Consider the following 27,874-nt stretch of genomic DNA (forward strand, 5'->3'; position numbering starts at 1 on the left):
AATTAAAGAAATACAAAATGTTTTTGTTTATCATCATGGGAGTTATAATTAACAGGAGAATTAGAACTGTGAATCTCAAACACCAAATCCAGTACTGTTTCCAGAACTCTTCATGTTGTACTTTTACATTTTAATGAGAAGACAGTGTACATGAGCTACATAAAGCTAGTGTGTTAAACTGTTTGGAATGAAAAACATATCATTGAGGATTCAATCTAGAAACCAAGTCAGTTTCCTTGATAGCTGAATGGTTCTCTTTATTTATTTGTATTCAAGAACTGAGAGAAACTTTTGAGGACAAGTTTGTTCAATTCTATCCAATACAGGAGGAGGATAACTAGTTATCTAGTATTTTTTTGCTCATCTACCAGGAAACTCACTATTCATGTCTGCCCTTTCCATTATTCCCAGAATTCCTTGTTTGACATTTCTTCTTTCATTTACACTAAAATGCTTTCCCTAAATCAGTCATGCAATACTAGCAAATTCTACCTTGAATTTCTCTTACCCTGAGAAGTTTAGGAGTTGGGAGTAACTTCATAGAGCCTGGGAAAGTGTTTTTTACATAGTTTATATATTTGCACCAGTTAGATTCTGGACTCTAGAAGAATCAGAGGTAAATGTAAGGATAGATAGGTCAGAAGATGAGATAAGAATGGAGAAATGGGGTATCATTTAGGTAATACCTTCCAATAGCACCTATGTCAGGAATCAGAAAAATGCAAGGTCCTTTTGCCTCTGTACCAATTTAATTATGTTTTTTTTCCCTTCTTTTTCCTTTCAAAGAATTGACTGAACTGGGAAGAGGGTGGAGGATTGTTTTCTCTATGCAAAAGGACATATTCTATTTCATCTGAGAAAAATATAAGACTTAGAAATAGTTGATATTCTTTCTTTTAGTCCAGCAACAATTACTGAGATAATTAATATTACCTGATTAATTTCTGTTAAAGGCAAGATGATGACACTTCTGTCCCTGTTTGCTAAATTCAAATATGCAGTTGTGTTTATTGCGATGGTTCATCTGATGAATTTTATCAAGGTCGAATCATAAATTTAGAACAGGAAGAAACATAGATAGAAATGATTCTAATAGCTGTGAACACTAAAATTATAAGAATCTTCAGAATATAAGGTTAAAATAATGTAACAGATGTATAGAATAGATGTGAAGTTTTATTCTCTGGGATTTACCAATAAGCCTATATGCAGAGATTATCCAAGATAGTCATATGCAAAAATGTGAAAGAAATTTGTGTTTTAAGGAAAACAAAGACTAGAGAAACTAATTAACCTCCTTAGGGGGCCTAGCAATAGAAAAAGCAGATCATCTTTACCAAAACTGATCTACACAGATTATCATCTATGTGCAATGATTATTTAAATAATGCTTTATCTTTCTGGGAAGACTGTGTCCTTAAGTCCTACCCATTGTCCTCCTTTGTAGTTAACATAAGGGGAAAATCTTTATTTTTAACTAAGGAGAAATGTCACCCATATCAAGTTATGAGAAATAATTCTCTCAAGTGCCTTAAATTTACTACTTTTACTTATATTTACAACCTAAATTTACAACTGTTTTGTAGCAATGTAAGATGCTTTTTTTCATTTTTCACTTTTTTGTTCCCAAGTCCAATTGCTATTTTCGAATTGATAACAGATTTAAATCCATTTCTTCCTGTCTCAAAAATTTACTTTTTTCTCTTCCACATTTACCTACATACTTCTCCTAAGATACTTTGGCAATTTTAGAAAAATTAGATGCATTTCAATATCTCTCTGAACAGTATGCACTAGATAATCCAAAATGCAAGTTGATTCCTCCAGGCAAATACATTCTTTACTATATTGCATATTTTTTCCTATTCAATTTCTATTCATGAATGACTGAGAGATGCTCCCCTGATAGCAGATTTTCATAAAATATAGCAGAAGAATGTATCTTAAGAATCCATTTGCATGAGCAGATGGTATTACAACAGCATCATGACTGGGAAAAGCCAGCAGTGGATTAGGAAGCAAATTGGGTTGTCTTTTCAATTTTGCTCAAGATTGACAAAGTAGAAACATCTACAATCAGTTTTATTATGTTTTTTAACCCAGGTGGCATTGATTGAAAGACACTTTGCAAGGAATTTTATGGAATTTGTATAAGATGGAATATTGAATTTTTTGTGTTTCTAAATACAATAATAACTGGACATGAGAAAAGCAATTAAGAGTTTTCTTTTAGCTTCTACTAGGTGAAAGAACGAGAGGAAACAGAAAGGAAAGACTGGGTTGAACTGATCATCACTAACAATGGAAAGAAATGTTATCTGATCAGTTTATATTTGGATTTCTTTATTCCTGCCAAGGATAATGACTTTACTGCTAGAAAGAATTTAAGAAAAAATGTATAATAGTTTTATTTGTCAAAGTTAAAGAGGAGACAGTATAGAAAATGATACCTTTTCATGAATTAAATTAAACTAACTTAAATGATCATAAGTTAAGACATATCAATTTAATATCATTTTATATTGGCAAAGAAAATAATGATTTGCTGTTTCCTTTAGAGCAGAAATAGGTCAGTATGATAAAAGACACAGTTTTTCCTGCAGCTCTGAATGGCTAGGAGAGTTGTTTTATAGGCAAAACTGAACATTGCCCAACTGGCACTGTGGAGTTATGGTGCTAGAGACTTTTAAGTGTCTCTAGAATAGTAAGCAGATTGACTAGGTCAATATTTTAAAAAATTAAATTTGAGCAACTCATTAGAATGTAAAATACTGAAGCAGAAGCTTAAATACTTTGGCTATATAATACAAAAATGAAGCTCAAAGAAATAAAATCCCTGATTTTGAGAAAGATTAAAGAGAAAAAGAAAAGGGGATAACAGAGAGTGAGATGGAAAGAAAGTTTCATGGAAAAAAAAATTAACGTGAGCTTGGGCAAACTTTAGGAGATAATAGATAATAGAAGAATCTAACTTTTTATAGTCCATACAGTCACTAAGAGGCTTAATTGACTGAATAACTGAACAACCACCACAGCTAAATATATAGAGATTTCTTTCAGGATAACAAAGTACTTTCCTCAAGCTAATTTGATGTCTCATCACAACACTGTGAGGTACAATAATTTCAGAGAGGTTAAGTGATTTCATCAATGTCACCTATGTAGAAAATCACAAAGCAATGATTCCATGCTCTAATGACTTATATGCTCAGCCTCAGACAGAACTGGCAGATGTGATTGCTTAGTGAATGCCAGTGATGTTTGATATATTGAGATGAATTGGATAAATACCAGAGGACTGGAGGAAAACATATATTGGATTAATTTTCAAAGGCAATGGAAGAGAACAGAATCTATAACTTCCAGGAGAATGACCTTGACTTTAGTCAAGGAAAAATTTTAGAATACATGAATGCATACATAACTCCTCAATCAAATCCAATTCACTTGGTTTTCTTGTTAACATCTCCCGGGTATCACAGTTGTCTTCAAGAACAAAGGCGGAAATGACAAGGGTGGCTAGGTGGCATAGTGGATAAAGCACTATCCTTGGAGTCAGGAGCACCTGAGTTCAAATCTGGCCTCAGACACTTAATAATTACTTATCTGTGTTGCCTTTGGCAAGCCACTTAACCCCATTGCCTTGCAAAAAACTGAAAAAAAATTAATAAGTACAAATATCATATCATAATTCTGTCATATGTGTATAAATGTACATATTTACACATATATAAATTGATGTTGGAAAATTAAAAGTTTAAGATAGTTTGAAAAATAGACTTGGCCTAAGTTGTGCATGATGGGGACATTTTACAAAATGTTTACTAAGAAAATGTTAAAAGGAGCAATTATTAAATGGGAAATGAAAAGAACTACTGCAGAGAAAGTTGATGGGGATGGAGGATTGGAATGATGGAAACGCTCTTATATTGGTTGAATAATAAACAATGTGTACAACTGAAAATGTGTTAGAATCCTCTAAACATGTAGAGAGGTAAGAAAACTAAGAGACATTGTGTATGGAAGTACTTTTAGAGACCCATATAGATTAGGATCAGAGAGGGTACACAAGAGTGAATTCATATAGGACACTGGTAGACAAGGTGGCATTCATAATCTTGGAGGAGTCAATGGGAATTGAAGAGGAAAGATAAAGTAACAGGGAGAGCGTGAGAAAGAAAATAGTGAGTAAAGGATGGGAAAATTCAATAATAACTATAAATTAAGTCTGAATAGGATTTTTTTTTTGCAGCTCTCTTTGTGTTACCAAAGCACTGGCAATTGGAGGGATCCCCATCAACTGAGGAATGACTGAATCTGAATTTGTGGTGTTTGGTTATCATAGAATACTACTGAATTATAAAAATACTGAGATCAATAATCTTACAAAGGCAGAAAAAATCTTGAAAATAATGAAGGTTGAAGGGAAGAGAAACAAGAAACCATCACATATAGAAGTAGAAATAGTGTTTTAAGAATGACTTTGAATATTTTTATTATGCTCTTTTGTTTATATGCTTGTTTTATTCTATAAATTGAAAACAAAATTCATTTTAAAAGATAATTATAATGGAGTTCATGAGAGTCGTGTTGATGATATGAAAAAAAAAAACCTTGGATTGTTCAGGGAATTTTTACTGCTACTGCACTTCCACATTTTACAAACAAATATTTCTCCACCAAAGTTCCAATAGTATATGATCTCTTCATTGCATTGAAAAATATTCCATACTGTTAAGTAGGAGGAAAGACTAGACATTGAGAGGTTGAATTAGATTCCTGATTGCCTAGGAAGCTAACTAATCAAATAGAAAAGGAACAGGAATGGAGAACTACCCAGATGAATCACTTTGACTTTTTTCAATAATTCCTCCAAAGAAGTGATCACCCCAAGTCCTCAATTCAAGCAAATAATTTAATTGATTTTATTGAATTGCAATTTATTAACCTAAAGCAATGATATAACTTCTTTAAACAGTCATTGATTTATAGCAGTAGACTTTGTCCTGGATTTTGAGTTTATTTCATCTTCCTTTTGAAAATTTGTCTTCTGGACTACAGGTGAAAAGGGAAATGAATCTGATGAGGGGGGAAATGAATCAGACATTTCCAAGTGATTTCATCCTATTGGGATTATTGGATCCAAACCACTATGGATTGCTATTCTTATTACTTATTCTCATCATATTTATGGTGGCAATAATGGGAAACACAGTCTTGATTCTTCTTATCCACCTGGACACCCAGCTCCACACTCCAATGTACGTCCTTCTCAAGCATCTCTCCTTCACAGATATCTTGACCATTTCCAATATTGTTCCCATGATGGCCTTTAACTACATATCTGGCAATAAATTAATCACCTTTGCAGGTTGTGGGTTCCAGCTTTTCCTCTATGTGAACTTCGTGGGTACTGAGTGCCTTATTATCACAGCCATGTCCTATGATCGCTATGTAGCCATCTGCCATCCCCTACGTTACCCCATACTCATGAACCATCGAATCAGTGTCATTCTGGCTACTGGGTGCTGGATTGGGGGAATCATCAACTCTACAATTCATACAACTTATGTTCTGCTTCTCCCATTTTGTGGCAGAAGGATCATTGAGCACTTTTTCTGTGAAATCCCAGCCATGTTGAGACTCTCTTGTGTTGATACTTCACAATATGAAGAAATAGTCTATGTGTGTGCTGGATTCTTCTTCCTAATTCCCTTTTCCATCATCATGTTCTCATATGGTCAGATTCTCCGTATTGTGCTACATATGAAATCTAAAGAGGCCCAGAAAAAAGCCTTCTCTACTTGTTCCTCCCACCTGGCTGTGGTTGCTATGTACTATGGTTCATGCATCTTTACATACATGAGGCCAAAGTCCTATCATACTCCGAGTCAGGACAAAATCATAGCCATCTTATATACTATTCTTGCTCCCTTGCTCAACCCTCTAATCTACAGTCTGAGAAATAAAGATGTATTATGTGCCCTGAAGAATGTTTTTGGTAAAACCTTTAGTCACAGAAATGAAAAGTTTTAAAAACTAGACCGAATGCCCATGGATGATTTGTTAGAAATAGGTGGAAAATATTCAAAGTATCATTCATGCATATTGGATGCTGAATTAAATTATCTTTAAATATATGGCAAAATCAACTAAACTAACTCACCATAGATTTCTCCCAGGAAAATCTAATTATTTGTCCAATTTATTTCATGAATGAATTCTGGTACAATTTGCATGTAGAATGATGTTATGATTCATATTTCATTTTGTACAGTAGATAACAATCTCACTCGTAGAAGCTAACAGCCTGATGTTAATGTAAAATTTAAATAATCTGTGATCCCTGGAATAATTCATGGCTGCATCAAAGATGCTTTCAAACTGCATTGTTATTGGGAGCCTCATTCAACAGTTAACAGCATCAGTGTATTCCACACTGGCCAATTATCTAGAATAAAGCTACTCCAGGCTCAGCAAACTTCCCTCATACAAACCTCCCGCCACATACACACACACACACACACACACACACACACACACACACACACACACACACTGCTGTTCTCCTTTGAAGAAATAAGTTAGTTCTCTCCTATTTTATATGGGTTATAAGCACTATATAGAAATAAACCTTGTGATGGTTGATTGCAGATGAACTTGGGTTTTCCTTTTGAACCACTGCATACAATTAGCTAGGATTATGGATTATTGATTGACACGTGAATTCATCTCTCTACTTATATAGAATGTACCCTTTCTATAGCTTTTGATGCTAAGATTTTTTACATTTATACTACAATATCAATATTTCAAATGCTAAAAAGAATTTGTATAAATACATACATTAACATAGATATAAATGGATGTTTAAATGTATATGTGTATCTTGATTTTATAAATTTATCTTTCAAGCTATCTGAATTGTGCTTCTCATTTTTCCCTGTAATACAAATTATATTCCTCTACTACCTTCTATATAGCTATTTATCTAAAAGACTATGAAGTCCTGGGGAACCTGTAATGTCTACCTTTTCAATATTTATTCTTTGTAATTATCATGTCTGTTGTTCACAGTAGCAACTATACTCTTCTCTTGAGTTCTCCTGCCACTTACCATTTCACTATTTATATTAAGCCTTGAATAATTGTTATCACATACTACTTTCACTAAAATATAAATTAAGTTGAACAAAATTGAAGAAAATCACGCAATCATTCTGAAAAGAGCAAATACACATTGAAGATTCACCATCTCAACTGGGCACTTACTCTACTGGGATATCCTATACTCTATCTGGTTTATCAAGTCACTATCATATTCCCCACAATTGCTCTTTTAAAGTTTTTCATTCATCCTGTTGCTTATCTCTCCCCCCACCCTTAGCTGAGATCTTTATTTTAAGTTTTACAGAAAAAAATAGAAAAGAAGTTTTTTTCTCTCTTTTTCCACAACTCACATCATTCCTATACATTTCCACTTACCTCATCTTTCATTCCATCTCACATGACTAAGTAGGATTAATCTTTACTGAGATGCTATAATCCCTTAACCTGTTCAGACACCATTCTTTCAAGCTTTCTTCAATAGCTTTTTTCCCCTATGTTATTCTTAGTCTATCACCAATTTTAAATATTTCCCTTTCTATTTACTCATTACCTACTATTTATAAACATGTTTATGTCTCCCCCATTTGTCGAGGCTGCTCAAGCAAGTTGGGGTGTTAAGAGGCCAATTCGGATCAAAATGTGAAAGAGGGTATCAATGGACTCATGAATGTAGCTATAATCAGAATCAGGGAAACTCCTGGCAGGGCCAGGTTTTGGGATCGAAACAAATAACAGGAGCAGTACAAATGAAAGGGAATTCATGTCCTGCTCTGGCAGTTTAATTCGTCAGGGAACACAGATAAACAGAAAGGTATTAAGAGTGTAGATTTTACTGGAAACTTAAACTCATGAAGCCAAAAAGACCTTACTACACCCATGAAAGTAAATAAGCAGGAAATTATGCTTCCTGAGGATTGGAAGGAAATTGATTTTAAGGCAATAAGAGCAGAACCAGGAATAAAAAATAATGTAATAACAGTTACATTAGAAGCTCAGTTCACAGAACTTATGATAGAGCCTGTAATACATGGAACTACAAAGAGAATATATAAAGTAAAGGTTTTTAATACAGGTTCACCACCATTCTGTTTTATGCCTGGAGATAGAATAATTAGAATGATACATTTAGTGGATAAAAACTAAGAAAATATCTTTTAGACTCAAGAAATTCATATGGAAGATAGACCTCTTATGATTTGATTGTGGAAGTAGAAGGGTATAATATTCAAAGTCTCCAAGACACAGGAGTTGATAAATCAGTGATAAATAAACAACAGTGGGCCCATGAAAGGGAATTAGAAGAAATAGATAACACTATGCAAGGGGTTGGAGAAATAAAATGGCCCTTTAAATGTAAATATAAACTGACTTGGAAAAAAGAAGATAAAGGAAGGACTCTTCAACTTTATTGTTTAGACACCCTATTCATTGCTCTCTAGGGACAGGATATGAAGGTGACTATCCAAACAAATTTTTAATAAAGGTCATTGCTGATGGGCAGCAAGAATTCTATGAAGATAAAATTATTTGTAAAAGTCTCGGCCACATGTGGGTTAATCAATGGTCCTTATCACAGGAAATATTACTACCCTTTTAGATATTATTGAGTAATAATATCAAATGGGACATTTAGCAGAGAGTAATAATCCCTATAACCATCCTATTTTTGTTATAAAAAAATAAATCAGGCAAATGGAGAATGCTTATGGATTTAACACAAATAAACATTGCTATGGAAGATATGGGTGCATTACAACCAGGACTGCCTTTTCTAGTAGGAATCCTGAGAAAATTGCCCTTGTGGAATATTGATTTAAAAGACTGCTTTTATAGCATAAAATTGCATCCATAGGATATAAAATATTTTGCCTTCTCTATTCTATCTGTTAACCTTAAAGACCCTTGCAAAAGATATGCATGGATTGTACTCCATCAGGGAATAAAAAATAGCCCCATGTTGGGCATCAAATGTTATTATCCCCTGGTGGACAGGGCATCATTACACCCATTGAAAAGCAAAGACAAACAAAAAAAAAACCTTGCATGCTTTTTCCACTTTGATCATACTTTATCTCCTCTGCCTTTTGAGCTTAGACTCCAAGAAAAGCTCATTTATAATGCATAACTCTACTTAAATTGATCTAATAACACTCATCTAAGATCGAGAGGAAAGTAACTGAGAAAAGACCACTGCATTAATTTCCAAATGATGTGATCAATTATTATGCAAGGAATAGTTCAGCAGAGACATTCAAATGGAAACCAGGCTACAAAACACTGGGAAAATGGAGATCAATGATTCCTTTTTATTAGCAATTTTATGAGTAAGAGAAGAGAAATATAATTTTGTTATACAAATTTATGGTCATATAATTTCCTTGAACAATGGAATATATTTCATTGAGATATATTATATTGGCATGCTAGAGTCACTCAGCAAGAAAATAAATAAATTTTGCTGACATATAGATTCTTTTCCTTCATCACTGAAGAAGATCAAAATGACATTCCAAAATTAGGGTCTTACACCATTGTCCAGAACACAATACAGCTTGTCATTATGGAACTGAATGTTGTATCATTCATGTATTTCTTTGGGTAACAAAATTTTGACATATTTTTCCATGAATTCCTCATAAATGACAGTATCAAAAGCCCAATTCAGATTTGCCTCTTTTCTGTTCCTTGCATTTTTCCTGGAGTTCTCAGGAAGCAAACACCATATCAACTGTTCCTTGCCCTTTGGTGAAGGCACAGTGTCTCTCAGCTAGATGACAGTTTCCCAGATGAAAGATTAGTCTGTTATGTAGGACTCTGGTAAGAATCTTATTAGCAATGACTAAAAGAGAAATTCCCCTGTGATTGTTATAGGTCAATCTATTCTGTTTGTCTTTATAGAATTGGAGAAGGGAGATACTCATAACCTCCTGTAGCATAAGTATCTCATATTATGTAATCTGGGAAATTTCAGTCAGATTTTGGATGAGCAATAGACCCTCCCCCTTGGAAATCCCAACTGGGAAAAAGTCAGCAAAGATGATTGAGACATCACAAGAGTCTAATGGCATTCAAAACTTCTTTTGGGGAATTTCAGCTAGGGATGGATTGACTTCACCTTGAGGTAAAGAGTCAGGAACCTCTGCATTGATTGATGATCATCTGTTATGAACATCATGGAAGTGTGTATTTCTCTAGGATCATGTCCCTATCATTAATCTATATAGCTCCATCAGTACTGAATGGCTGAGTTGCACCATTTCTCTTTGACTCATAAATAACCAATAAGGTATCTTTGGAGTGTTACTTTTCCCATGAAACTGAATTTCATCTTAGTTAAGAATCATGCCTTTCACTCTTCATTTGTGCTTTTTGTTTCTTGGAATTAAATGAAACCTTCCTGAAATGCATGAAGTATCTTGCTGGTAAACCCTGTGGTGTTCTTGTTTTTTAGGAGCTCCTTTATTTCCCCATTATTTTCAACAAAACAGGATGTATGCAAGTAGACTGCCACAGATGAGTAAATGTGGTAACATACACCAGATCTCTGAAAACTTTTCTGCTCCACTGTTGCCAGCTATTTATCAGCTCAACTTTCCCACCAATTTAACAGAAAACTGCTAAAATAGCAAATAATTTTAATTTTTCAATATGTCATTTTGTCTTGGGATTGCCATTTCCTTTGAATATGAATATTTAGCTAGTAAAGGTTTATCTGGGATCAGTTCAGCAGTCTGTACCATACATTTTCCGTGTCATTCTCATATTATCTATTCTCCTTGCAATTTAGCAGTGTATTGGATGCCAATATTTGCTATGAGTTAAGGAAGTTTTGTTGCATTTAGTTAACTGGAAGATAGTATTCATGATGAGAAAAAGGTTATCAAACAACATATATTCAGAAGTAAGATATCTTTGCTGATGTTGTTTCCAATTCCATTCCTTCCAAGAGCTCCCTTTCATGTAAATAATCTTAGCCTCCAGAATTATGTTTTTCCTCTGTTGGTATAATGATGATAAGGGTCTCCAGGTCTTCATACATTTTTTCTTGGATCTCATCTGGGTTCATCTTGATGGGAGCATAGGGATTAGTGATGGTGACATTGCATTCTGCTACAAATGGCATACACATCTACTTAAGCCAGTCATCCATTCTTTTGGTAAGTATATAAGCTTGTTGACAAGATTGGGTTCTAGGATATATTCAGTGAAGACTAGTATTCATTTGGGACAGAACACATAAAGGCAAAGAAAAATCATTATAACCAAATTGTGACATAGACTATCATCATTTTTTTGCATCTCTCCTCCTATTTTCTACATACATTAAGATATCAGAGACAATAGGTGGCCCAGGTCACACAGACTGGGCTGAAGGCAGAGTCCTGGATATCTCAGTAGGCTTCTTAAAAGAACACATTGCTCATTGAATGATGAGAGAAAGAAGATACAGAAAAATGCCTTAAATTGCATCAACCAAGTCTGGTCTATTTACTGGAATAAAAGAAAACCCACTCAGCAGTAAAAAATGAGAAATTATAAGCAAAAACTTTTACAAAGATGATTGAAATCATCACTGGTCCATGCAATGTGTGTTCACTTACACTCTTATGGTCTCAAAAATATTTTGGAATTGATTGTAATACATGGTATATCTCACATACTTATATGAACTATTTATACTAGTCTTGTGGTAGAAATTTCCGTTCCTGTACTTGTCTGATTAGTGACAATCCAATTCACTGAATATTGACTCCAACATAATGATATCATTTTGACATCTTTTGAGAACATAGGACAATAACCAACAACTAATCTCATCACCCATTCTATCAGGAGGTATCTTCAAATGTTTGAAATAGAAATCCCCAAACTTACCTTCATTCCTGAGAACTGTAAATTACTCTAAAACTAAGACAATCCACATTTCAAGAACATTTTTCTAGACTGTGGTCACTGAACATGCTGCAGAATTTTGGAATCAAAGATCAGAATTGGGTAACAGGAGAATAGCAAAGGTAGATAAGAAACCCCGTAAAGAATTTGGTCATCCCTCACACCAGCTATACAACATATAGATCATAGAGAAGTGTAATATACAATTTACATGTTTTAGTTATAGATGTATATGTACCTGGATATCTATTCAATTTATAATTTACATGTATATTATGTGTAATTTGTTAATGAATGGTATATAAGTTCACAAATTCTTTAAAATCTTTATAGTGAAATATTGGTGTATATTTATGATTAGTAAGATCTTAAGAAAAAAAATAATTTTACATGAAATTCACCAAAGGAAACTTTTTCCTAAAAGTATTTTTGAGGGAAACAATAGAAAGGCATCTGACAGATGCAAAAGCTAGAAGATTTGCAAATATATTAACAATGGATTATTTTCACTATCAAATGACAGTTACCAGCTATGTAATCTTGGGCAAGTCACACAGCTTTGCCGCCACTCATCCAGGGTCATCTCCTGTCATCTTGATTCATATTTGACCACTTTATCCAGATAGCTCTGGAGGAGAAAGTGTGCCTGGTGATTTTTCACATTATTCCCTCATACAGATTAAATTCATGCTTGTAATGTAATCTTCTATCTGATATCACAGTCTTTAATAATGAAGGACAAATTTCATCATCAGGTTGTGGCTTCCATTGATAGCTTGTGACGTCACATAAATGAGAGGAAGAATCCTAGAAAGTTGGGTGGACACCTTATGCTGAAGCCTATACAAATTTTGCACATCTTAGAAGACCTCAGGCAAACATATCAGTACACTGAGGTTTACCAAAATTTAATCCAACTGTCAACACTTAATGGATGCCAAGCCACAGGTATGGTGATGACCATGGCTAATTTTGTCATTGGAGTGGAATTCTCTCAGGAAAAATGGATTTGAAACTATAGTTGTGGGCATGAAGGTATCCAAGAAATATCATTTCCAGAGCAAAACCTTTACAGTTGAACAAGGGAGAAATTCTTCAGTCCCTGACCTTACCAATAGATAACAATTTGAATTCAAAAACAACTTCAGATACTTACTAGCTACACAACTTTTGGCAAGTCATTTAATCACTATTTGGCATAGTTTCTCACCTGTAAAATGGGGACAAACTGAAAAATGAAATGGCTAGCCACTCTTGTATCTTTGCCAAAAAAAAAATCCCATGGGGAATGCAAAATGTCAGGTAGAGTAAGTCAGAGCTAAACAACATCTATATTTTGATGTTGAATGCACTACATATATATATATATATATATATATATATATATATATATATATATATATGTATGTATATATATACATATATATATATGTATATATATAACAACTTGTTTCATATGGAAAATTTGATGTCAGACTTTTTAAGGTACCTTGATTTGGTTTTCTTTTTTTTAACTTTTTCTCTTTTTAATCATTTTAATAATTTAAAAATCATTTTTGTACTTGAGTGATACCATAGATTTCTGATATGTATGGATTCAGAGCCTCCTCTTCCTGTTGCCCCTGCCAATTTCTGTCTTTACATGCTGAACAAACCTAAACCTGACATGTAGTCTCCTTAGGGAGCAGTAAAGTCATCCCTACCGAGGTAGAAGGGACACTGCAAGCTGGGTCTATCCATCATCAGATGAAGACAGGGTCAAGAGCAGTTACTATGAATTGAAAAGTTGGAAAATATGTTAGTAATGTTAAACACTTGAATGATCACAATGAAAATGCAACACAATTTCCCATTACACAAATAAGTTTTCAACAAAGTGAGTTCAAGGAAATATTAGCAAGAAGTCTTCATGAATGTAATGAGGTTTCAAGGCATCAGTCATAACCTAGGATATTTATGGGAATTCAGTGAGAAAAACAGGCTAATCAGAGAACTGTAACAAGAAAATAAAGAATTAAACGCAATCAGAGAATATCAATCTGTTTTAGAATTCATAGGGAGTGGGGGCGGAGCCAAGATGAGGACAAGAAGGGATCCAGTCTTAGGAGCTCTCTGATAAAAACTCATCAGCTAAGGACTCTAACTAAACTTTTGAAAGACAGACCCCCCCACAAAGGGACCCAGTGAGGCAGTTCTCCTACTCCAGATAACCTGGAAAAGAGCAGAAAGGCTCTGCTCCCAGGGTTGGAAGGGCGGCCTGCTAGAGGGGTGGCGCACCAGACCCAAAGAACTTCAGCCTCCCGGAGGCAGCCGCAGGGCGCTGGGAGTCTCAGCTCACAGCACTGGGGGAGTCTTCTGAGCTGCACCCCGGGGAGCACTGAGCACAAAGTGGGGGAACAGTGGGGGACCTCTGCCAGAGTGAGCATGAGCACATGGAGCCCAGCCCTCAGGGCACACAGGGAGCAGCTTGGTCTTTCTGCAGCCCAGACCCAGAAACAGAAGCAGGCAGGGCCTGAACCTGTAAGCAGGAGCCTCCAGGGCATGAGCCCATTGAGCTGAGGATGGGGAGTGAAGAGAAACTTCGAGCTCAGTCCTCTGCCCCTGGAACAGGACTCTGGGGCTCTGACCACATTCAGATCCTTATCCCAGTCTAGGGCCCCCCATAGAACAGCAGCCCCCCCCCACCTCAGCCCCACAACAGAGGGAGGTGCTTATGGTCATTCACAGACCAGGAGGGAGGACAGAGCCTCACACACTGAGACCCTTGTGGGAGTGCCCCAAAAGCTCAAGAAGCACCCCCAAACCAGGCCCAGGTTGGGAAAATGAGCAAGCAGAGAAACAAAAGGAAGACTATTGAGAAATATTTTGCAAATGAGCTTAAGAAGGATCAAAATACTCAGTCTGAAGATGAGGAAGCACAAGCTCCTGCATCTGAAGACTCCAAGAAAAACAGAAATTGGGCTCAGGCTATGACAGAGCTCAAAAAAGACTTTGAAAATCAAATGAGGGAGTTGGAAGAAAAATTGGGAAAAGAAAGGAGAGAGATGCAGGAAAAACATGAAAATGAAGTCAGCAGCTTAGTCAAGGAAATCCAAAAAAATGCTGAAGAAAATAGCATGCTAAAAACCAGCTTAGGTCAAATGGATAAAACCGTTCAAAAAGTTATTGAGGAGAAGAATGCTTTAAAAAGCAAAATTGGCCAGATGGAAAAAGAGATAAGAAAACTCTCTGAGGAGAACAAATCCTTCAGACAAAGAATAGAATTCAGGGAGATTGATGAATTTACCAGAAATCAGGAATCAATACTTCAAAACCAAAAAAATGAAAAATTAGAAGAAAATGTGAAATATCTCATTGAAAAAACAACTGATATGGAAAACAGACTTAGGAAAGATAATTTAAAAATTATTGGAATACATGAAAGTCATGATCAGGAAAAGAGCCTTGACATCATTTTCAAAGAATTACTACAGGAAAATTGCCCTGATATTCTAGAAGCAGAGGGCAAAATGGAAATGGAGAGAATCCACTGATCCCCCCAAGAAAGAGATCCCAAAAAACCAATCCTTAGGAATATTATAGCCAAGTTCCAGAACTCCCAAGTCAAAGAGAAAATATTACAAGCAGCCAGAAGGACACAGTTCAAATATCATGGAGGTGCAGTCAGGATCACACAGGACTTAGCAGCAACTACAATGAAAGCTCGTAGGGCTTGGAATATCATATACCGGAAGGAAAAAGAGCTTAGAATGCAGCCAAGAATGAACTACCCAGCAAGGCTGAATGTCCTCTTCCAGGGGAAAAAGAAGAACTTTCAGTGAACCAGGGAAATTTCAAATGTTCCTTTTGGAATGGCCAGAGCTGAATAGAAGGTTTGATCTTCAGATACAGGACTCAGGTGAAGCATGGCGATTGGAGGAGAGGGGGGAAATATGAGGGACTTAATGAGGATGAACTGCATGTATTCCTGCATAGAAAAATGACACTAATACTCATATGAACCTTCTCAGTTGATAGAGCAGGTAGAGAGAGCTTTTATAGTTGAAGCACAGGAGAAAGCTGAATTCGCAGATAAAATATGGTGTAAAAATGGAGTCAATAGAAAAAAAGGGAAATGGAATGGGAGAAAGTAAAAGGAGAGGGGGAGTAGTCCAAGATATTTCATATAAGATTTTTTTTTTATTACAATGAGCTATTTCAATGATATGGAAGGGGGGAGGCAAGGGGGAATGAGGTAACCTTTGCTCTCATCAGAGATGGCTAGGAGAGGAAACAGCATATGTACTCAATGGGGTATAGACATCTGGAGTAAGAAGGAGGGGGGAGCAGGGGGAAGGTGTGATGATGTGAATAAAGGAGGAGAGGATAGACCATGGGGGGAGACTGGTCAGATATAACACATTTTCTTTCTTTCTTCTTGCAACGGGCTGGGATTGGATGGCCTGTCTGGGACCATGGGGCCAGGTGGATGCTGGGCTTAAGGGGTGGTATGGGGGCTCAGGGATTCTTGGCCCCAGAGTTGGGGATCTGTATGCTGAGCCAGTCAATGACCCTACAGCAGAGTCAGAGTGAAAGGAGAGAGAAAATATAGTATATGGTAGTGGAGAAATAAGAAAGGAGGGAGTTGCGATCAGCAATGGCAATGGTGGAAAAATATGGAAGTAACTTTTGTGATGGACTTACCATAAAGAATGCGATCCACCCATGACAGAGTTGTTGGTGTTGGAACAAAGACTCAAGCACATTTTTTGTTATTATTATTTGGGGGAGGGTGCAGGGCAAGTGGGGCTGGATGGCCTGCCTGGAGCCACATAGCAGGGTGATCTTTGGGTGTCTGGGGCCGGATTTGGACCCAGGTGCTCCAGGCTCAAGGACCAATGCTCTGTCTGCCACCCAGCCACCCCTACTATTATTACTATTTTATTTTATTTATTTATTTATTTATTTATTTTTTTGGTTTTTGAAGGACAGTGGGGATTGGGTGGCTTGCATGTCACAAGGCTGGGTGATTGTTGGGTTTACGAGGCTGGATATGGACTCGGGTGCTCGTAGCTCCAGGGCTGGTGCTTCATCCATTGTGCCACCTGGCCATACCTACAATTATTACTATTATTTTTTTTATTTTAATTTTTTTCTTCTCCCCTTTACTTTTTATGCCCAAGCAAGTCTATCTATATTCATGGGGGAGGAGGGGTATTTTGTTTACTTGTAAACAAGAATATTTTATTAATGTAAAAAAAATATTTGTACAATATGAGAATAAAAAAATAAATTGAAAAAAAGAATTTATAGGGAGTAATTACCTACAATAGTTGTTTCTATTGCTCATGGTCAGTCAAAAGAAGGATCCAGGTATTATATGATGTGAAAGGAGCAATGTTCCAAGAAATTATAAGTAGATTCTTGAAATAGCAGCAGGAATAAGATTAAAATTGATGAAGAGCTGGGTTACAAGAAATAGTAATGACTTTTTTTTATTTTTAATTTGAACAATAAAATAAAGTCTTGAGCTAAATCCATCAGATAAGTCAACAATTATTTCTGAACCTCAAGAAAGATGATAGGTTGGAGAGTATATTTTTGTCAACATTGATACATAGCAGTGATTTGAGACCAAGGAAGAAGTGAAGAACTTGAGAATCTACTGTGCTTTTATTGTATGGTTCCCAATAATGAAACTGTTTACTTTAAAACTTTAAAAGTTATTAATGAGGGGGAGAGCAAAGATGGCATCATGAGGGCAAGAATTTCAGGAAACTCCAAACTCCAAATTCTAGTCAAAATTTAGGAAGGCAGAGCCTACGGAAAGACTGAGTGATACAATTTCCCAGTTCAAGACAACTTAGAAGATCAGCAGGAAAAGTGTTTCACCAGAACTGGGGTTTGGAAAGAGCTGCTATGTGGCCAGGTCACAGCACAGTGAGGGTCCAAATTAGCCCAGCCTTCCAGGAAGGCATTTGGGTCCCTGGGGGACAACTGGGTCCAAAGAAGAGAAGGTGGTTTCTTGGACCAAGGATCACCAAAGACAACTGGAAGGGGGGAGGTCAGAGAACTCTGTGGCACAAGAGTGAGGGCAGAGATCCAGCCAGTGACAGCCTCAGAGCAGTTCTGCAGATCCACACAGCCTTTCAGAGCACACAGCACACAGATGGGCCAGGACTCGTAGATCCAGGTTGCAGTCTGGGTCCCCATACTACCATAGCTGAGCAGGTACCCTCCTCACAGTTCCAGGGCAGTGGGGAGCACCTTTGGTCAGGCACAGTCCAGAGCACAGGCAAGAAAGTAGTTGGACCCTCGCATAAGACCTTGGAGGTATTTTGTTCACTGTTGGGGGTCTGGAAAACCCCATCAAACCTAGGAAACATGGCAAATCAGTCATAGGTTGAGGAAATAAGAAAACAACAGAAAAAGAAGTACTTCACTATAAGAGAATTACTTTGATCCCATGGAGGATCAAGATACACAGTTAGAAGATGACAAAGTCAAAGCTTTGTATCCCAAGCCTCCAAGAGAAATAGAAAATGGTCTCAAACTATGGACAAACTCAGAAAAGACTTTGAGAATCATGTAAAGGAAGTAGAGGAAAAATTGCGAAGAGAAATGAGAGCAGGTAAATCATGAAAATAAAGTCAGTAGTTTGATGAAAGAATGATAAAAAAATTGAAGAAAATAGCATGTTAAAAACCAGTTTAGGTCAAATGGAAAAAGTAACTCAAAAGGCAAATGAGGAGAAGAATGTCTTAAAAAGCAGAATGGAAAAGTAGATTAAAATTGACTCTTTGGGGGCAGCTAGGTGGCGCAGTGGATAGAGTACTGGCCCTGGACTCAGGAGTACCTGAGTTCAAATCCGGCCTCAGACACTTAATAATTACATAGCTGTGTGGCCTTGGGCAAGCCACTTAACCCCATTGCCTTGCTAAAAAGAATCCTAAAAAAAACCTAAAAGAAAAATAACTTTCTGAAAAAAATAACTCCTTCAAAAATAGAATAGAGGTAGAGGGAGCTAATAACATTGTGAGAAATCAAGAAAAATGAAAGAATGTCAAAAGGATAAAAAATTAGAATCAAATGTGATTTCGAAAATCTCATTAGAAAAATCTCTTTGGAAAAAATGACTGACCTAGAAACCAAATTCAGGAGAGATAATTTAAAAATTATAGATCTACCTGAAAGTCATGACTAGAAAAAGAGCCTAGGCTTTATTTTTCAAGATATAATGCTCCTAAATTGCCCCGAGATTCTAAAAGCAGTAGTTAAAATAGAAATTTAGGGAATTCTCTGATCATCTCCTGAAAGGGATCCCATAAGAAAAACTTCCAGTAATATTAAACCAAATTCCAATCCTCCAACATCAAAGAGAAAATACTACAAGCTGCAAGAAACAAACAATTCAACTACTGCAAGTCTATAGTCAGGATTACACAGGATTTAGTAGCATCTACATAAAGGGCTTATAAGGCTTGGAATATTGTATTCTGGAAAGAAAAAGAGCTTGGTTTACGACTGAGAGTCAACTACCCAGCAAAACTGAACATGCTCTTTCAGGGTACAATATGGACTTCCAATGAAACAGGGTACTTTCAGTCTTTCTAGTTGAAATGACCAGAGTTGAATAGAAAGTTTAATCTTAAAGTACAGGACTCAGGTGAAGCATAGAGAAAGTGGACAAGAAGGGCCAATTATGAGGAACTTACTGACACTGAACAGTTTGTATTTCTGGATGGGAAAAAGACACTGCTAACTCATATGAATCTTATCAATTAACTGTTGTTAATGAGCAGTTAAATGGTGATTTGGTAGCATCTTAAGCCTGTTCCTGCTGTGCTGGATTCTGGGTTGTGCTGACATGGTCTCTGTTGGACTGGAATCCTCTCTCATCCTGGTGTGACAGACCTTTCCTGTTGACTTTCTAAATTATCTTTGGTGTAACTGGTTGTGAAATCTTAAAACCACCACTATTGCTGTTGGTTCAGTTTCAAAGAGGTCATCTCCTGGATTGCTAAGGGGTAGGTATACACTGATCTGGCCAGTACTGCATTGTGCTTCTCTCTCACCCTGGTACAACAGATCTGTCCTACAAACCTACTAAGTTGTATTGAACTGAAAAATAATTTCAATGTCTTTTTGTTTGTTCTGTTGCTCTAGAATTTGAAATATTATTTAAAAGATATTTGGAGGAGTTTGATGGAGAGTTCATGTAAGCCCCTGCCTTCACTCTGGGAACTTGGTTCAATCTTGATATTTCTTTTTCTTTAAAGTTTTTGCAAGATTGTGAGTGGTCAAAGGGAACCTCCCAATACCCCTTTTAGGAAAATTAACTTTGAATTTTTGGTAAGATAACCCTGAAGAATGGGATAGAGGTATGGGGAACTTTGGGGTAATTACTTTTTCTTTTCTTTTTTTTTTTTTAAGATTTTTGCAAAGCAATGGGGTTAAGTAAATTGCCAAGCCCACACAGCTAGGTAATTATTAAGTGAGACAAGATTTTAACTCAGTTACTCCTGACTCCAGGGCCAGTGCCCTATCCACTGTGTCACCTAGCCTCCCCTACTTTTGGGTAATTTCAACTAGTTTTCTATAGCTCCAAACAATGGGAAGGGAGTAGGTGGGTATAGGTGGGTCTCGAATAGTTTCCATAGTTTAGACTGTGGGAGCCAGTGTTAGCATGAGCCCGGTGTGGAAAGAGTTTATTTAATGTGATCTGCATGGAACACATTTAAGAGGCATAAGGGAACTATAACATGTTTCCTTGACTGACATTTCCTCTGCTACAAAAACACAAATGAGATCATGAAGAGACAGACACAAGAAGATGGCAGAGAGAAGACAGGTGCTGGCATAGGTGCTCTCTCTCTTTCCCCCTCAGAAATAACCTGAGAGAAACCTCTTAACAGAAATTCTATCAACAAAACCCAGAAAGAGAAGCTAGGAGAAGACCTACCAAGAAGGTCTGTCTCAAGGGACCATGGATGAACCAGGAGATAAGAACAGAGGATTAGCTCCAGGAGTGCAGCTGTGGGAAACCAGAGGGCCAGCCTCTTTGGTGAGTGGCAGGTGTGAGGTACAACTTTAGCTTCGGAGTTTTTGGCAGTGGGGAGAGGAGCTACAGGAGGGTGAGTTCCAGCACAGAGTCTCAGAGCATGCCTGGAGAACAACCAGCTGGGCCAGGGACCTGAGCTAAACACTTTCAGCTAAATCCTTTGCCCAGAATAAACAATAAACAGCCCCCCCACCCCCTCAGGCAACACAGTTCAGTCCCCAGAGAGAGATTAACTCCCTCCCCCAGGGCCCAGCCCAGTGTTCAAGATCAACTCAGACTCTGCTGCTGAGGACCTCTCTACAGAGAAAGCAACTACCAACCCTTACTGGCTGGTCCCTGGAACTACTGAGTTAAGAGAACAAAGCCTTTAGAATCTTCAAAAGCAAACTTGTGAGAGTCAGCTCCACCCAACCCCCAACATAAGATGAAAAAAGGCCAGAGAAAATGGGGGCCCATGGAGAAATACTTAGAAGTGACAGATTCTAATCCAGAGAGATCTAGCACTGCTGAGGAGAATATGAATTGGTCTCCAGCCCAGAAAGACTTCCTTGAAGAAATCAGGAAGGAGTTTAAAAATCAATTGGAAAAATTGGGAAAAGAAACTCAAGAAAAAATTAACATCATGCAACAAGAAAACAAATCCTTGGGAAATACAATTGGACAAATACAAAATGAGAATAACTCTCTCAGATCTTCAATTTGTCAAATGCAAAAAAGAAATTGATTCTCTCAAATCCTCAATTGAGCAAATGCAAAAGAAAATGACACTCTCAAAACACTCGGGCAAATGGAACAGATACAGCAAACAATTAAACAGAAATAACTGCACAAAACAAAACACCAACAGACAGAATAAGATACTAAACCCAAAACATATATTAAACTCACTAGACATATGACAAGAATGCCAAACAAATTTCTCATACCATATGAAAAAAGAAGTGTCAGAGGTCTAACTAGTAGAATTTTTCAGCAAAGAAATGCCTCATTTAGACCTAGGAATAAGTCCATAACACCCACTTCACAACTTAAGACCAAAACAATTCTCACCAACTGTAAGAATTCCCCAAACTAAAAGGTAATCTCCCAGAAAAACTTCAATGATTAAAAAAACAATGATAACCAACATTAGAGTTAAGTTAGAAAAGTAAAGAAACCTCAACTTCAGACAAGAACACTGTGTCAGGTTCAAAATCTGTCTTTTTTTTTCCTATGGCTCCCTTCTTGTGGCATTTACTTTCAAAACATGTCTAGACCGAAATGACAGCACAAAAAAACCTGTGAAGCAAAATTATAAGAACCTCAAAAGCATATGGTTAAAACAAACAGCAGAAAAAAATAGATTATATGTGAAGCTTCATTTTCTACGATTTACCAAACAAAACCTATAGGTAATGGAGACCATCCTATGATGATCACAAAGAAACTGAGCAAAAACTCAAACTTTTTACTATTTGTGAAATGCAAAAATGTACTGTATCCTGTATAGCAATTTGCACAATATCTGTAACTGAAACTGATCTATAAATATGATCATGAATTCCTGAATTCTCTTTTCTCTTGCAGGAGGACAGTCTCCTTCCATCCTAAGCATTGTTCTCCTAAATTTGCAATTAACATGAGGAATTTAATTACTAGCTAATGAGACAAGATGACTTGATATGAAATCTAGCATTCTCTAAAGGGAATCAATATTCTATCACAATTTAGTTATGGTAAATTATTATTACTTTCACATAAGGAAATGTGAAACCCCACTGTAGAGAATACAAAAAGAAATTTGCTTCATTTTTTTCTTGGTGGAGAGAGCAAATAAATAGTTAACTAAAAATAATTACTGATACAAGATATGTTTCACATGAAAGACTCACAAAAATATTAACAAAACACTTTGCAAAAGGAACTATCATTAAACAATTCTTGTTAAGGTCTCTTAAGGGTTTGACAGTTCAGAACATCCATATCTAAAACAGTTGGAAGAAGTGGTTTCTTTTGCTTTGCAGTCCCAGGACGATTGTCCTGAGGTTCCTATTTTCTGGCAACTGGGGAAGTGATTCTCCTTCTGATTCTGGTAACTTTTTCCAAGAAGAGTGACATTGAAAAGTAAAGCACCTGCTGAAATTAGTTCTGGCAAACAGACCAGGTTCTCCCTACTTATCAAATAACCTAAAAGAGCGTCTTACATATTTGTGAGAATGTAGATGTAAATGCACAATTAGATAAATAGATGTTTATGTTTGCATATATGAAAATTATACCTTGGCCTTAATCTTACTGGTTTTCTTAACTGATTTTACTCATAAATTTTCATTGAAAATAAGTTTCCTATAGCTAATGAGATAAAGAGTCGATTGTAAGCTTCAATTGGGCACCTAGATAACACAATGACTAGAGTACTGGGACTGAAGTCAGGAAGATTCATTTTCCAGAGTTCACTTCTGGTCATATACACTTGCTATATTTGTGACTGTGGTCAAACCACCGTACCCTGTTTGCCTCAATTTCTTCATCAGGAAAATAACTTTTAGAAGACAATGACCAACCTTACCAACATCTTTGCCAGGAAAACCCAAAAATGGGATCATAACAATTCAAACACAAATAAAAAATGACTAAACAAAGTTTATATATCAAAGCAAATATTCATATGAGATATTATGATCATAATTCTGAGATGAACTTTTTCATATCTTCAGATTGTCCTGCGATGCGTGTTCTCCTTAATGCTATCTGGGAGATAACCTCAACTTCTTCAAGCCATAGCTCTGGTGCTATATGAGACTTTTTATTGAGGCCATCAAATTGTTCACATGCTCCCCTTCCAAAAGGCTCTTTGTATCACATGACATATTACTTGCATTTTGCTACATGGGCACAGGCTGTTTGTTCTCTCTCTTACAATCTAAATTACTTCAGGGAAGGTTCTTTTTCAGGTTCTCTTTGTATGCTCAGAACCCAATTCAATATTTAATAGATAGTATATCAATTTGAAGTTCATAATTTCAATTAGTCCTGAATAATGTTTCTGTCTTTTAAAGGTCATTATTAACCAAATGCTATGATGAACATGCCCAAAATTGTAGTTCAAGTAACTGGATAGTCTTGAACATCCTGTGTCTCCAACTGGTTGAGGAAAATCCTTGTACTTCTGTCCTTATTGAATCTTGCCAGTAAAAACACTTTTGCACAAGATTTTTAAATAAAAAACCACCAATGAAAATTGATGATAAACACTGAGTTTCTTCTCTATCCCTGTCCTTAATTTGGCTCTTTAATTAGAGCTTTGGTCTTATTGGGAATAAAGGTATTTTCAAAGAAAAAAATAATTCATTCATTTATGCAATCCTTCATTCACACCAGCTGTCAATCACACAATTGCCAATGCACTTGGAATTCCTCATTTATCCCCATAAGAAAGTCATTTTTATAATGGTTACTGGTTGGATTGGTAAGGAGCTCAAAACCTATACTGCAATCACAGTGCTTTGTGTAACAATAGAAGTATTTGTTATCTAAATGACATAGTGGAGAGAACACCAGTCTAGAAATCAGGAAGACTCATCTTCATAAAATCAGATGTTGCCTTAGACACTTATTAGCTACATGACCCTTGGCAAATAATGTATAACTCTTTGACTTAAGTTCAATAGCAATAAAATGAGCTGGAGTAAAACATCCTTCCAGTGATCTTGCCAAGAAATGCCCAAACTGGGTAACAAAGGAGTCAAACTCAACTTAAAAAAAACTAAACAAAAAACTACCCAGAATGGGTGGGAGAACCAAATGAAATCATACTTGGAAATCTTAATGTCTTTTATTACTGCTATTGTTAATTATAATGAACTGTTGGGTCTCCTTGCTTCCCCATTTCCTTTAGTTCCAAAACTATTTGGCGAAATATTTACAGGTTTACCTAAAACATTCAATTATCTGTAAAGCCAGAAGGTTTTTCCTGTGCAAATGGATTCTCTGAAGACCATAATGAATCTCAAAGGAAACTTGAACTTTGCTTCAGAGTAACAAATATGCTTCAATTCCAACAGCAGTGACTTATTTCTCATGCATCCTTGGACTTCATAGTTTTAGTGGAAAATGAGAAAGAGCCAGGACCACCATTCACTTTCATTATTATCAGATGGTTGTTCCACCAAACCATTTTGGCAAAGTGATAAGGCAAGTTACTAAAAAACAGGTTGGGAACATAAATGTTTAAAATTATGTCAGTGTTTTCTTGGTTGAATTAATATCAAGTGATGAAGAATTTTCTACATTGAATATGGAAGGAACTACAGGTAAGGACTAGGGTAGACTTGTAGATAGGACACTGGTTCAGTTGATTTCTGGCTCTGTTCAGCTTCTTCAAATAATCTGATGACAAGGCAAGAGTAACGATAGCAGCAAAAGTAAGATATGTTTTAATAGCACTCTGTAATTTTTAATATTTGTAGTACCGGATACATTGCAATGGCTTTTAAACAATAGTTTCTTTCCTGACTCTTTATGTCCTCATTTCTCATGATCTTCACAACAAATATGGGGTAGTTGTTTTTATTCCATTTTTATTGATGAAACCAACTACAAACAAAGAGGTGAAGAGAATTCTCAGGAGTCACAATATTATTTTACGTTGAAGTTTATGCATCAAGCAGATTCATGATTCTCATTCCAATAGACAATATTGCCTCCTACAGAATCTTAGGATTTTGGCTTTGGAGTTCAAAGGGATTTTAGAATTCATTGATTTTTCTCTTGCCTTTTCATTTTTATATTTATAAATGAGAAAATTGAGGTCCTACAAATTGAATTTAGTTGCTGATAGTCAAGGAAGTAGTAGTTAACAGGAGAATTAGAACTGTGAATCTCAGACTCCAAATCCAGTACTCTTATAATTGCATTGTTATCTTTTAAGGAGAAGGCAGTTTACATGAGCTGTGTACATGAAGCTAGTGTGTAAAACTTTTTGGAATGAAAAAAATCTTATTTAGGGTTCAATCTAGTAACCAAATCAATTTCCTTGATGGAACAATGGTTCTCTTTAGTTATTCTGGAATCCTCAATTCAAGAGCTGAGAGAGACCTTTGAGGTCAGTTTGTTCAACTCTATCCAATATAGGAGAAGTACTTATCTGAGATCTTTCCTACCAGGAAATTCACTAACTCAAGTCAGCTATTTGCAATATTCCACAGTATTCCTTTTCCATCTTTTAAACTGAAATGCTTTCCCTAAAATAGTTAGGCAACACTAACAAATTCTACCATGAGTTTCTCTAACTCTCAGAAGTTTAGGAGTTGGGAGTGACTTCACAGAGCCTGGGAAAGTGTTGTTTTACATGGTTTATATGCTTGTACCAGATAGATTCAGTGTACAGAAGGACAAATATGTCAGGAAATGAGATAAGAATGTGGAAATGGAATATCATTTAGGCAATACCTTCCAGTAGCATCTGGGTCAGGAAACAACAAAATTCATAGTCCTTTAGTAAGTTATGTCTCTATTATGTCTCTGTACCAATTTGTTTCTTTCTTTTTTTTCTTTCAATGAATTGCTTCAATTGGGGAGAGGATGGAGGATTGCTTTTTCTATGCAAGAAGATATATTTAATTTCATCTAGGAAAAATATAGGGCTTGGTAGCAGTTGATACTCTTCTTTTTACCCCGAGGAACCATTGCTGACACACTTGATGCCTGACTAATTTCTGTTAAAGGCAAGGAGATTAGAATTCTCCTGGACTGTTTACTAAGTTCAAATATACAGATGTATTTATTGGGATAGATTATCTAATTAATTTTATTGGATCATAGATATAGAATTGGAAGAAAGAAACAAATGATTTTAATGCCTTTGAATCAAACGTTATAAGAATCTTAAGAATATAGGGTTAAAATAACATAGTAAATACATAGAATAGATATGAAGTTTTATTCTGTGGGATTTAGCAATAAACCCATACGCAGAGATCTTCCAAGATGGTAAAAAAAGAAATAGGATGAGGGTGGCTAAGTGGCACAGTGGATAGAGCACCAGCCCTGCAGTCAGGAATACCTGGTTTCAAATCCGGCCTCAGACACTTAATAATTACCTAGCTGTATGGCCTTGGGCAAGCCACTTAACCCCATTTGCCTTGCAAAATCCTAAAAAATAAGAAAAAAATAGGGAGAAAATTGGTGTTTTATGCAAAAACAAAGAATAGAAAAAAACTCTTATCCTCCTGAGGGGTCTAACTTTAGAAATTGAAGATCATCTTGCTCAAAACTGATCTACAAAGATTATCATCTATAAACAATGATTTTCTGAAAAGTAGCTATCACTTCCTGGGAAAATTGTCTCCTTAAGTTATGCTCATTGTCCTCCTATGTTTGTGATTAACTTGAGGGGAAAATTTTAATTTTTCACTTGAGAGTAAGGTCACTCATGTCAAATATAGTATTCTTTAAAGGGAAGTAATATTCTCTTACAATATAGTTGTGAAAAAAATTATAATTTCACATGCCTCAGTTTTACTAATTTTACTTAAATTGGCAACTTAAATTTACAACTGAATTGTAGTAGTGCGAGATTTTATTTTTTACTTTTTGTTCCCCAGAGTCACATAGCTATTATGCAATTGATAAAAGATATAATTCCACTTCTTTCTGGTTCAAAATCCACTTTCTTCTCTTCCACCTTTTTTCCCACATTTTTCTCCTATGATGTATTTTCAATTTTAGAAAAATGAAATTCATTTCAATATCTCTCAGAACAATATGTTCTAGAAAAATCCAAATTGTATGTTGATTGCTCCAGTAAAATACATTCTCTATCATATGATATATTTTTTCCATTTCAATTCC

The 27,874-nt window shown here is 36.0% G+C and overlaps 1 protein-coding gene across 1 annotated transcript; it reads left to right on the forward strand.

The window, feature by feature from the left end:
• Positions 1-5,082: 5,082 nt before the first annotated feature.
• On the forward strand, positions 5,083-6,036 carry LOC141504036 (olfactory receptor 2AJ1-like). Its single transcript, XM_074208892.1, has one exon. It carries the CDS (start codon positions 5,083-5,085, stop codon positions 6,034-6,036), a length of 954 nt encoding a protein of 317 aa, XP_074064993.1.
• The last annotated feature ends 21,838 nt before the right edge of the window (positions 6,037-27,874 follow it).

The sequence above is a fragment of the Macrotis lagotis genome, unplaced genomic scaffold (assembly GCF_037893015.1).
Source record: "Macrotis lagotis isolate mMagLag1 unplaced genomic scaffold, bilby.v1.9.chrom.fasta BILBYCTG039, whole genome shotgun sequence".
In the NCBI taxonomy this organism is placed as follows: Eukaryota; Metazoa; Chordata; class Mammalia; order Peramelemorphia; family Peramelidae; genus Macrotis; species Macrotis lagotis.